Genomic DNA, 13,200 nt, shown 5'->3' with positions numbered 1-13,200 from the left:
ATGGTTTGAGATTTTAGTGACTAGACTTACATAATTTAACAGCAAGGCAGCAAAGTAAGCAGGAAACTTCAGGAAATATACAGTATTTAAGATGTAGCCATCCAACTTCCAACCATACTGCATACTGCCAGCAGCAGTGTTACTTTTGTTGACTAAAATATTTTCATCAACTAAATTAATACTATTTTTATTGACTAAAATACGACTAAAACAATTCAGATGACTAACATACGACTCACACTAAAATAACATTTCAGTCAAAAGACTAAAATGCGACTAAAACTAAAATTACATTTTAGTCAAAAGACGATGACAAAAATTAAATAGAATTTATATCACAATGGCTAAATCTGTGTCTGTAGTACATGCTCAAACCTTAATACCATAATTTTTACTCCAGGAGTATATAATGTTTGGCAGTTCTAAAGAAATAATGCATTCAAATTTAACTAAACCCATTTGAATTTAGTCGACTAAAATGTACTGGAGATTTTAGTCGACTAAAATATGACTGAAACTAAAACAACTCAGATGATTAAAATACGACTAAAACTCAAATGGCATTTTAGTCAAAGGACTAAAATACTTCTAAAACTAAAATGGCATTTTAGTCAAAAGACTATAACTAAACTAAATCAAACTTTGATGTTAAAATTAACACTGGCCAGCAGAAAAACAACCTTGATATATTAAAATCTGTATACAGCATTAGTGTATTTTGGGGTCTATTTGATACCATACCTCATTGATAATCAATAGTCCTCAGCTGATTTTGCTGTTAACCAGCAAATTGCACTATAATGCACAAAAACATCCTACAAAAACATAGACTGATATTATATAAAACCTAAAAGTGCCCACCAACAGGAACGTTTCAAATTGCATAATAAATTACATTAATTAGTTAATTATATGCAAAAAGATTTTTTCAGCACAAGTGTTTTGTGTGATAAATGGAATCCACATTTTTTATTAAAAAAATTAAACAAAGAAAGGATTTTACAATAAAAAATTATTTGCAAGCTCCTTAAGGCAGAGACTGATGTGACAGGATAGTTTGTAAAACTTGGTGTAAATACTAAATTCAGATACATTGGCGTATCTTTGAGCGGGCGTAGCGCATCTCATATGCGCTACGCCGACGTAACATAGAGAGGCAATTACAGTATTCACAAAGCACTTGCTCCCTAAGTTACGGCGGCGTAACGTAAATGGGCCGGGGTAAGCCCGCGTAATTCAAAGTAGGCTGGTAGTGGGCTTGTTGTATTATAATAAATCGTGACCCTAATGTAAATGAAGCGCCGTACGAACGGCGCATGCATGCGCATGCTCAGAATCACGTTGAATTTATGCCCTAAGATACGATGGCTCAATGGCAACGACGTGAACGTAACCTACGCCCAGCCCCATTCACGTACCTCTTACGTAAACGACGTAAAATTCGACGGCTGTTCCGTCGTCCATAGCTTAGCATTGGCTGCGCCTCATATAGCAGGGGTAACTTTACGCCGGACGTAAGCCTTACTTAAACGGCGTAGCTAAATCCGGCGCAAGTACGTTCGTGAATCGGCGTATCTAGGTCATTTGCATATTTAAAGCGTAAATCTACGGAAGCGCCCCTTGCGGCCAGCGTCAATATGCACCCAAGATACGACGGCGTAGGAGACTTACATCGGTCGTATCTTGGCAAATTTCAGGCGTATCTCAGTTCCTGAATCCGCGTATAGATACGATGGCGCACATTTGGACTTACGATGGCGTATCTGGAGATACGTCGTCGTAAGTCCTTTCTGAATCCCGGCCAGAGTGTCCATGCTCAACTGTAAAATGGGGGAAGAAGGTGTACCCCTTTCACAGAGGACAGACAGTAGGGTCTGTTTACCCAACATGAGTATGCCCTAGTATGGTGTGGGCTTTTAGATTGTAAGACCCTTAGGGCAGAGAGTAATGTAAAGGAATAGTAAATAAAGCACAGTGTAAATTGTGTGTTTCCATGGTTGGCTGTAAAAGGTGTACCCCTTTCCCAGGGGATATACAGAAGGGCCTGTGCATCTAGAATACAGCATACACTGCAATAAGTAGTATGGTATCTACTATGAAAGCATGCATGAGAGATAGGGCCTTAAGTGCAGAAATGGATGTGAATGAATAGAATTGTAAAGCAATATAGTTTGCAAGCTCTGTAAGAGAATTGACTGATGTGAATGTGCAATATGGCCTTATAGCATACCTACCAACAGTCCTGGATTCTGTGAGACTGTCCTGGGATTGAAACAAAATCTGGGCATATTGCAGATTTCAGCTATGCATGTCCCACTACTGGCCGTCCCCACAATTCACAGCCTAATATCAAGCAGTTCACTAGTCAGTGCCCAGCACCCTGACCTGCTGTGCATCCAAGAATTACCTTCCACAACATTTCTTCACAGCCCTTCTCTTCACAGCCCCATCCACACTATAATGTATAAAGAGTACAGAACAACAGGTAGGACCTTTGAATCTTGAAGACTGTGTCCCAGGGATGGATAAGACTGTGTGGTGCACAGTATGTGGACGATAGTGATCCAAGTGTCGGGCCAGCAAGCCCAGTGTGCCTGTCTGTACGGCTTCACCTATAACCTCTTTATTCTTTTTAAATGAAAACACATATGTGAAACACATTGTGAAACACATTGCGAAACACATATATTACAGTAGTATTTTTTGGGTAGAAGAACTGTGGCATATGTGCAGTGTGTACTATGAGTGGGCTTAAACTATATTTAACCATGTTCTTTAAGCAACTCCAAACATCTTGTGCAATTTAGCCAGGCCCACATTTTGCCATATCACATTCTGCCAAGGTGTCCCTCTTTCTCCCATGAGAAGGATGGAAGGCATGAAATCGCATGACAATGGAAATACCATTGCTTTCAATGTTGCCCATTCACATTCATACACTGCAGCCACAATGCAACTTTGGAAAAGGGTCCTGTGCAACTTTGGTGCAATCTACAGTGAAATTTGGTCCCATAGAATATGCAAATCACATCCAAAAGGCAACCAAAGTCGCAACATCAAAGTCGCACTACATAATCTTACTGCAAATTGAATCATAAATTACATCACAGTACTGTGAACCTAGCCTAATACAGCTACTACTACTATTGTAACAATAATAAATAATAATAATAAGTCTAGTTGCCTTCTCTCTACTGGAAACCATAACATATACATGTGCTGTACCTGGAAAGCCAGCTGGGCTGTGAAGGTTATTTTATCCCTTTCAAACAGTCCTCTGCTGATGTATATGAATGTGGAATATGTCACGCAGTCAATGAGGTTATTCACTCTCAATCGGACATCATCAGATGGTTCTGCTTGCTGCACAGCCTTGTGAAACACGATATTAAAAGCCTGCACATGAGAAATTAATTCACATTATGTCAATTAACAGTGAGGACCAGAGCAAGACAACTCTTAATAGCTCTACAATTAACCCTCCAGTGTTAGTAAAAAGGCTTGTCTCTAGTGGGTGTTATGCAGAGTAAAGACTTTAAATAGCATAACAATCCAAAAGGCAACCTCACTTGTTTATTTATTACTATGAGATGACAATACATACCGCAACTTGGTAGCCTGCAATAAGACATCAATAAAATGCACTTAAACATGCAGCAGGTCACTAATTAGATTACATAAAATTGGTGTTTTTCTAAATTGTTGGATTAAAGTTCAAATATGAGCAAAAAAAAGACACCAGCAGGGTTTTAAAACAAAAAAACTAAATTATTATCTATCATTCAACCAAAGGATTGAGGACATCCTGTGAGTACAGGGTGTCATGGACCGCCCCTTGCAGTTACACATAGAGATGCAGAAAGTGGCACTTATGTCATCACACCCATTGCCAGAGAAGATCCAACCATTAGGAGGACCCTACACATCCTATGATCAGTCTAGAGACGTCTGGAAAAACAAAGTACTGTATAGATAAAAAGTACTGCTGGCTGCTGGAGGAAAAGTGCTTCCAAGGGGAGAGGTGAGATAACTAAAGTAGTCCACATTTCCCGCCGTGATTCGGCAGACTTCACTCGATAAAAATGAATGTCCTACCAAGGATATTGTATTTTTTCAATACGATACCTGTGACCTTGGTACCCAGTGACTTGAAAATGTTGCAAAGGAAAATCCTTTAGTTCATTAGGGTGAACAAACGTACGATGTACACTCTTAAACGAAAGGGGGGACTGGGCCTGCCTGATCTGCAGAAATACTTTAATGTGGCCCAACTTTCCAGGTTCCACTCCAAGCTACCGCAAGTGATATGGATGATCATGGAATCTCACTCCTGTCATCCACATCAAATATCCCACATTATGTGGCTCCCGCCTAAAGATAGACCTACCATTTTATGCCCATCTTTATTCTTCTCACTAGAAATTTGGGACAGAACCCAGAATTTTAAATCACCTCACTCCACATTGGCACCCCTATTGATGAATAGTGCATTCACCCCAGGCCTTGTTCCTCTCGCTTTGAAATGGTGGACTAATAAGGGTCTGCTACGCATAGCAGACCTTTGTGACAAAGGGAGTGTGCTATCCGAGCAATCCATGAGGGAAAAATAACAAATGCCATTAGCGGAATGTTATAGATATGCCCAATTACGTCATTATGTGCAAACCCTGGCTCGTAACAGTGACCTAGCGACATCTACTCCCATGGAGCACTTTTGCAATCATTACGATAAAACCAGAGGCCATATATCTGCGATGTTGATGAGTTCATCAACTAAATTGAACTATATGCTTCAATGGGAAGAAGATTTGCAGGAAACCCTTGATTTGGAGGAGTGGCATACGATATCGGAAACTGCTTCTCGATCACTTATCAACACATCTATAATAGAAGCTAATTATAACGTTTTGCTTAGATGGTATATGGTGCCGGCCAGGCTTGCCACCTTTGTACATGGAGCTACCCCCAAGTGTTTTAGAGGCTGTGGCCAGGTTAGAACCACCTACCACATTTGGTGGACGTGCCCTAAGGTTAGAAGTTTCTGGATCAGGGTCTATCATTTTATTTATTCTCTGACCCAATTGAACATGGTTAAATCAGCAAAACAAGCTCTTCTGGGTGACAGGATTGCGCTGGCCTGTAAGGCCCAAAGGCGGCTGCTTACTTTTATTTTTTATATCGGCAAAAATTACAATAGCCAGAAATTGGCGGTCCGCTGCCCTGCCATTCGATCAGCTTAAAAGGAAACTGTCCTGGCTGATGTTGAATGAACCATTGACGGCACTAGTCCAGGACAAAATTAAGTTATTCCATAAAGTCTGGGATCCATGGCTTGGATATCTTACCAATGACCAAGGACACTGGCGACGTAGTTATGGTCTTACATGATGGGTCTTGGGGCGCTTGATGGTTGCTCTCCTATTTCTCCCTTTCTCCTCTTAACTTTTCTCTTTACCCCTCTATTTTTCTCTCAAAAGTTCTCAAACACTGGTCTTTATGTTAAGGTGATAGTAATAGCAGAATGAGGGGCTTATGTTTTTGAGCCCAGGGACCCTTGGCCAGGTGGACTTGATGTTCCTAGGGTGAGAATTGATTGTTTTGTTATTTACAATTGGTTGCAGTATGGTTTATACCCTAGAGCTTTTCTGATACTGTCGATATTGCTGTTAGACCCTGCGTTACATTCCATGAATGATGTATGGACCCTTGATCGAGTTTGTTAATGCATGATAATATGCTGAGATACCTTTGTACTGTTTGTATAAATCTTTTCAATAAACATAATTGAAACTAAAGTTCACATTTCAGCATTAATGTTAAACAGCAGTGTGAGATTTACTCTTAATTCCTTCCAGCTAAATGCATTTTTCTGCTACAAAATCAGAACATGCAAACTCCTAATTGCGTCTTTTTATCTCTTAGTAAAATAAACATCCACTCATGCACAGGAGAAACTACCATGTTTGTGCATTCCGATTCAAATGGCTAGGTGTTTGAGGTGAACATTAACCCTTTTTGCTGTAAGAGCCATTTATGTCTTAACAAAATTTAAAAACCCCAAAACATTATGGCCGCGATTCAGATACATTTTATACATTGGGATGTGATATACTGTATGGCCCGGATTCACAGACAGCGGAGCACATTTATTTAACCTACGCCTAGTCATATTCACATCCAACGTAAAACGTAATCCTACGTAAAATACGTCCTACGTAAAATACGTCGGCTTGTATTGCTTGGTGCAGCCCTTTGCACGTCTGTTGCTGAGTTACACCTCCTTTATGGGGCTTAACTTTATGCCGGATGTACAACTTACGTGCACCACTCGTAGCCTGCGTCGGCCGCACGTATGTTTGTGAATCGGCGTATCTCCCTCATTTGCATATTTGAATCGAAAATCAATGGGAGCGCCACATGCGTCCTGCGTAAATATGCGCCCACTCTACACCGACGTAGGCAATTTACGTCGGTAGAATGAAGCCTGTTTTTAGGCGTATCTTAGTTCGTGGGTACGGCGCACAGATACGACGGCGCATATTTGCACTTACGCTGCGTATTTGGAGATACGTCGGTGCAAGTGCTTTGTGAATCCGGGCCTATGTATTTTTAGCTATTTATACTCACACTTGCACTTTATTTTTCCTTACCGTATTTAGCGCGGCTTGCATTAAAAAAAAAACTATTGATGTATTAATGAACAAATCTGCATTTATTGTGTCTTTTATATTTGCCAGGGATTCAGCTTTAATTGAGAGTCCTAATTGTTCACTGGTGCTTATTCAGGAATAACATTAGAAGTACATTTTGGATTGCATCACATGGCTGTGCAACACTAATATAGTGTCTTTAGGATATCTATACACAGATGCAGGCTTATGAATTACGGTACATTGAAAGCAATCAATAAACTTGTAGACTGAGGTATGTTTGCTTTTAGTGATGGTAATCCTTGATCTGTATGAAATCATCTGGTTCCTCCAGCTTTGAAAGAAAATCTGTTGGGCTGTTTGGATATTTTAGGTAACTTTTACATGGTACTGCTTTGTGAGAGCAGAGATGGGTGAGGTTAGCTCTACAGTTCCCATCTCCTTAGACAGCATGCACAAAATGCAATGTTTATGTGCAGGTCAACTTCCACAATTTTTGAGGTTTTTTTCCTCCCTAAGAACATGTTAGGGTAAACTTGTCCTATGCCAACATCTTGTTATGACACAATGCTATAAGCAAAACTTTAAATAGTCAGGCCAAACAAAAATTTGGCAGATAGAGTAGTTGAAACTCCTGACCAAGGCCGGTGCTACTACTAGGCAAACTAGGCAGCCACCTAGGGGGCATTTCCTACTCTCTTCTCTCTGCAACAAGCAACTAAGTCTCAGCATCAGCAGGCAGCCACAGCTCCATTCATACATAGTGTCAGAGGCGCAGAACTGTGTCTGTGTCCCAACTGCCGAATGAATGGAAGCAAGCAAACATTCATTGATGGACACTAGTAGGCTGCATTGATGGGCACTGGTGAGGCTGCATTTGATGGGCGCTTCATTAAAAAGGTGGGGTACACATGGGCAGGGAAAAGGGGGTGGAGCCATGGGGGGTGCGACAAAATGAAGTTTCGCCTAGGGTGTCAACAATCCTTGTACCAGCCCTGCTCCTGACAATTTCTTACATCTTAAAGGGACTCTGTTGAAGGGATACCCACACTTGAGGTCTTGGGACTACACACCTTTTGTGGCAACAATGCAAGTTTCTCATTTTCTGTTTGATGTTTTCTGCTACTTATATACTATTGAAAATGCAACAGGAGGTGGTAGAAAAAGGAACAGTGGGCAGGAACACCTAGAACTCCCTGGTGGACATGAAAAGAGATAGGAATTATGGTATGGAGGTCTCAGGCCCCGTACACACGACCAAACATGTATGCTGAAACTGGTCCGCGGGCCAGTTTCAGCATACATGTTCGGTCATGTGTAGGCGTGAGCGGGCAGAATTCCAGCAAACATTTGCCCGCCGGGCCTTTTCCCAGCGGGCAAATATTCCTGGACTTGTTTTAAAACCGTCCGCTGGAATCCTGCCCGCTCGGACATGTATGGTCGTCAGTACAGACCTACCGTACATGTCCGAGCGCCCGCCGTCCCTCGCATGCGTCGAATGACTTCGACGCATGCGTGGAAGCATTTAAAAGGCAGGCCCGCCCATGTCGCCGCGTCATCGTCGCGGCGACGGCGCGGACACGCCCCGCGTATTGTTTACGCGCGGACTTCTGTACGATGGTTAGTACAGTCATCGTACAGAAGTCCCCGAGCAGACATGTACGGTGAAAACGGTCCGACGGACCGGTTTCATCGTACATGTTTGCCCGTGTGTACCCGGCCTCACAGTTTAAGTGTCCAAGATATGTGCAGCCAGGGCCTGGCCCAGCATACTATTTGCATGTATAAGTAAATTGTCCATATAAACATTTAGAAAAACTAATCATGAAATATAACTTATTTTTGTAAACACAGTTTTTTGATAACTGTCATTGATGAAATTGTAAAATGTGTCAGGAGAAGATACTATATTTTAAACGGGAAGAAATATTTGCAAGCACACAGTAATTTCCAAGAATCCCGCAGAGACAACGCTATTGACATCATTTCATTTGGTTCCTTTCTGTTGTTAGATGTGGGTTACTGCTATTTTTGTACAGAATAGATGGAATCTTATAGCAGCTTTCTTATAAAGCAACTTTTAGGCGTGGTTATCCCTAATGGTTTGTCATAAAGTTACAATAAGACATTGACTGTTCCTTTGTTACAACCTTAAGAGAGAATTGGTACATGGGGCTGATTTTCTTCAAGTCATTCATAATGAAGTAGAGGAGAGAGGCTCTTGAAGCCACAGGACGATAATGTTCCCGAGCTTCATTGATCTTCACTTCATTGACTTTGGCTTCTAGTACCTGTGTGCAAAAGAAAAAAAAAATCTTTAAAGTTTATTACAAAGAAAAAACATTTTTTTTTCCTTTCTCAAACCCTGCTCCATTTCATTATAAAGCTATATTGGTACTGAAATGTTAATAACATTACTTGTTACTCATCTTCTAGCTGGTGCCAAGTTTTTTATTTAGCGCATGTGGTTCCCTATATGTACTAATGAGATTACATATCATATCAGAAATATACTAATCATGGTGTATAAAAATCTACTGACAAGAAAGTATAGACTTAACGGTTATGGACTGAATGGCTATATAATATTAGGATGTATCTGTTGTTCTATTCATCAGCAGTTCTGAATGTATAGCTGGCCATTGGGCTGAAAAGGACTGATATGCCCATTGTCATAAAATTAGCAATAATCCTCCTATCTTGAGATATGTGACAAAATGAGACACCTGGTGTTCTCCACCAATGAACAACAAAACCTAAATAGAAGAGAGAAAATAGGTCTGATCCCTGGGTTTTTAATGCTAAACACATACACATGAATGGCATGCAAAGTGTGGCTTTTCAGCAAAGCTACTACTGTCACCAGTCTGTGACCTGCTCCTTCTGGAGGATTAGCTTTATAAATAAGTGTAGGAGTTCCGTTTTGTAATGTAGTATATGTAAACAATAACAATGAACTTCTCGTATCTGCTACCTTTTCAATTTGTTTCTTTTCCCTGTGCACTCTGCCATGTTATCTGAAACAATGATACATGTTTTCTCTGTGGAATGAATGACGCCTTTTCCCTATGTTATGAGATTGGGGGGGTTGTTCTATAGTGCAAATCATGAGCCTAGTTTGACAACATTGCTCCTCCCAGATACACAATAGTGAGTTAGAATTGGCAGCCCTGGACAAGAAGTATGTTACCTGCAGGATCACTGGGTAGAAAGTATAAAAAGAAAGGTTGAATAAAGAAAACTAATGCAGCCACCACATCTAAGGACTGGTAAACTGCAATATAATAATTCTTGTTTTGGAATTAAACTCTATCTTGCTCAATACAAAGAAGTGAAGATATTTTTGGTGGGAGTTGATCTTTAAAGATCACGACAAGCAGACTGTTCGATTCACATCAGAATCACTCACCCAGGGAGTGTCTTCAGAGACGGGTTCCTACGAACATACCAATGTTTACTGAGAGGGACAGCGCGTCTCTGCTGAGTGAATTCCAGGGCTCAGGTAAGTAAAACTGGATGGCCGGTGACTGCCAGAAGTTTTTCATGTTAATGCATAAGATGCGTTAAGGTGAAAAAACTCAAGGGTTTACAACCACTTTCAGTACTGCTTTCAAGAGCTCTCAGACTCAATGCAAGCAGGAGGCTTGTTCTTGGGAGGAGCTATGGAAATAACAAAAAGCCTTGATGGGTGGATCTCAGTCTCTAGGCGGAATCTATTTGCAATCTATTTGCATAAGGCTGCACTAGGTTAACTCCACATGTGATGCTATGACTCCATGATTGAAAGAACTGAAATCCAATGAATGGAAAGGGCTGATCAGGGATAATAAGGCTGGAGAGGAAATAGCTAGATAACTATGGATATGCTGCAGTGAGGAAACCTGATTCAGCTTCTAATGCACACTGTGAGAAGCTTATAGCGTGAAGTAAAATCAGAGTATGCAAAATCAATACAGAAAAGGAGCCTGCACAACTGTACAAGACTGAAGGTAACACTGAAGTTTAGCTTTAATGGTAATATTAACTACGACCCGGGCCATTGTAAAAAGACGGCCACAACGTGGCTCTACAATTTCCCAGGAGGCTGTCTTTTTACGGCCTCGGGTCCTCCGGTCACTGAGACCCGGCGTATCACTGAGATGCCGATGCGCGTGCCTGGCGGCCGCGATGTCCGCCATGTTCCCGCGATCGGCAGTGACAGAGCAGGGATGTGGATCGTTCCCGCGCCGAACGTACTGCACATGCTCCGTTTTGAAATTTCCTGCCGTGCATTGCGCAAAATGACGTCGCCCGTCGTAATGTTTTGAATGGCGACGTGCGTAACGTACTTTCGTATTCCCGGACGTCTTACGCAAAAAAAAAAAAAACATTTGAAATTCGACCAGGGAACGACAGCCATACTTTAACATGGCTTGTCTAAACTTAAGCCATGAAAAAGCAGGCCTAACTTTGCGACAGGAAAAACCGACTAGCGACAACGTAACGAACAAGCGTACCTTCGTGGATCGCCGTAAAAGCTAATTTGCATACCCGACGCTGGAAAATGACGCAAACTCCACCCAGTGGCGGCCGAAGTATTGCATCATAAGATCCGACGGTGTAAGTCAATTACACCTGTCGGATCTTAGGGCTATCTATGCGTAACTGATTCTATGAATCATCCGCTTAGATACTCTCAGAGATACGACGGCGTATCAGGAGATACGCCGTCGTATCTCTTTTGTAAATCTGGCACTATAACTTTTACGCAAACCAATCACTATACGCTTATTGCAATTTTTTTTTTACCAAAAATATGTAGAAGAATACGTATCGACCTAAACTGAGAAAAAAATTGGGATATTTATTATAGAAAAAGTAAAAAATATTGTGTTTTTTTTCAAAATTGTCGCTCTTTTTTTGTTTATAGCACAAAAAATTAAAAACGCATAGGTGATCAAATACCACCAAAAGAAAGCGTTATTTGTGGGGAAAAAAGGACGTAAATTTTGTTTGGGAGCCACGTCGCACGACCGCGCAATTGTCATTTAAAGCGTGACGGTGCCGAAAGCTGAAATTTCGCCTGGGCAGGAAGGGGGTGTTCCCAGTGAGCAAGTGGTTAATGTTTCATAATATAAATAAGCAAATGATACAGCATAAAACCCTGAAAAGAGCGTTATGATCTACATAAAATAGTACATCAGTATAGTTCACCAAACATTCACAGACAATTTCAGACATATCTCAATAACAGTGCTGCCGACTTAAAACAAGTTTTTTTTATCAACCTCTATGCTGTTGAATGTTTATAAGCATTGCTTAAATTGGTTATGCCTATTCCAAATAGTCAGGTATGGTCACTGATCTACTGATAAAATTGAAGTAAAGTAATAAAAAAAAACAAGGGGAAAGAGTTACTGATTATCTATCTATCTATCTATCTATCTATCTATCTATCTATCTATCTATCTATCTATCTATCTATCTATCTATCTATCTATCTATCTATCTATCTAGTTACTGATCTCTATCTATCTATCTATCTATCTATCTATCTATCTATGTATCTATCTATCTATCTATCTATCTATATATCTAGTTACTGATCTATATCTATCTATCTATTTATCGAGCTATTGTTTAAATCACCATTATCTACCTCTAATTTTATTGTAAAGAATAAATCTATAATTAATTACCGGTAGTTAAAATATTCACCAGTGGCTATGGAGGGGTGTTCCCATTTAAACTCTTCATCTTTTTTCCTGAATGAACATATGAATATCGTGCAATGCTGTAGAAAACACTTGTGTTCACAAAGCCAGACAGAAATATTCATTGCAATGCTCTGAATATTAGAAATCATATTTCATGCTCGTAAGTCTAGGGGAATGTGCATAATTGGCTCCAAAATATTTAGAAACAGTATAAATGGTGTTAATTTAGTTCCTTCATTGCTCTGTAACCTCTGCAAATAAATGTGCTACGACTATAAACAGTCTGAAAAAGTGAAGGTCAAGCAGCAAACAGTGACTCTGAATAATAAGCAGCAGCTAACTTTGTGTGCATTGTCAACTGGGAAGATTTCAAGTGAATGGAACTATAGAAGTATTGAAGGGTTACAAAGAGGTAAAAAGCCAATAAAAAATCACAACAAACTGTTGAATTGTAGTTTTGCCGAGAAAATAAATCTTATTCCGGTTAGTTACAGTATCTCACAAGAGTGAGTACACCACTCACATTTTTGTAAATATTTTATTATATCTTTGGACTGATTTTTATTGGATCATTTTTACAGACATACATTGGTAACAATTAGGGTTGTCCCGATACCGATACCAGTATCGGTATCGGGACCAACACCGAGTATTTGCGGGAGTACTCGTACTCGCGCAAATACCCCCGATACCTAAATAGAATACTTCCCCCCCCCGCCGCTGCCGCCGCATCGAAAGCCGCCGCATCGCACCGCCGCATCGAAAGCCGCCGCATGGGTTAAACGCCGTGCGGGAACATCACAGCTTTCATTTGAATAGCTGTAGTGTTCCCGCGCGTATAGACACTCCCCCTT

At 40.6% G+C, this 13,200-nt stretch overlaps 1 protein-coding gene across 1 annotated transcript in view; it reads right to left on the bottom strand.

Moving 5' to 3' along the window:
• LOC120944438 (dynein heavy chain 11, axonemal-like) overlaps positions 1-13,200 on the bottom strand; it is a 229,075-nt gene that overhangs the window by 97,309 nt on the left and 118,566 nt on the right. Inside the window, exons 15-16 of the mRNA XM_040358500.1 lie at positions 8,801-8,941; positions 3,226-3,396 (exon numbers count right to left, since the gene is read on the bottom strand). Coding sequence (XP_040214434.1) covers positions 3,226-3,396; positions 8,801-8,941 — 312 coding nt within the window. The remainder of the gene's footprint in view (positions 1-3,225; positions 3,397-8,800; positions 8,942-13,200) is intronic.

This window comes from Rana temporaria, chromosome 6 (genome assembly GCF_905171775.1).
Source record: "Rana temporaria chromosome 6, aRanTem1.1, whole genome shotgun sequence".
Classification (NCBI taxonomy): domain Eukaryota; kingdom Metazoa; phylum Chordata; class Amphibia; order Anura; family Ranidae; genus Rana; species Rana temporaria.
Note: the sequence above shows the minus strand (reverse complement) of the source record. Positions and strands in the feature narration are given on the sequence as shown.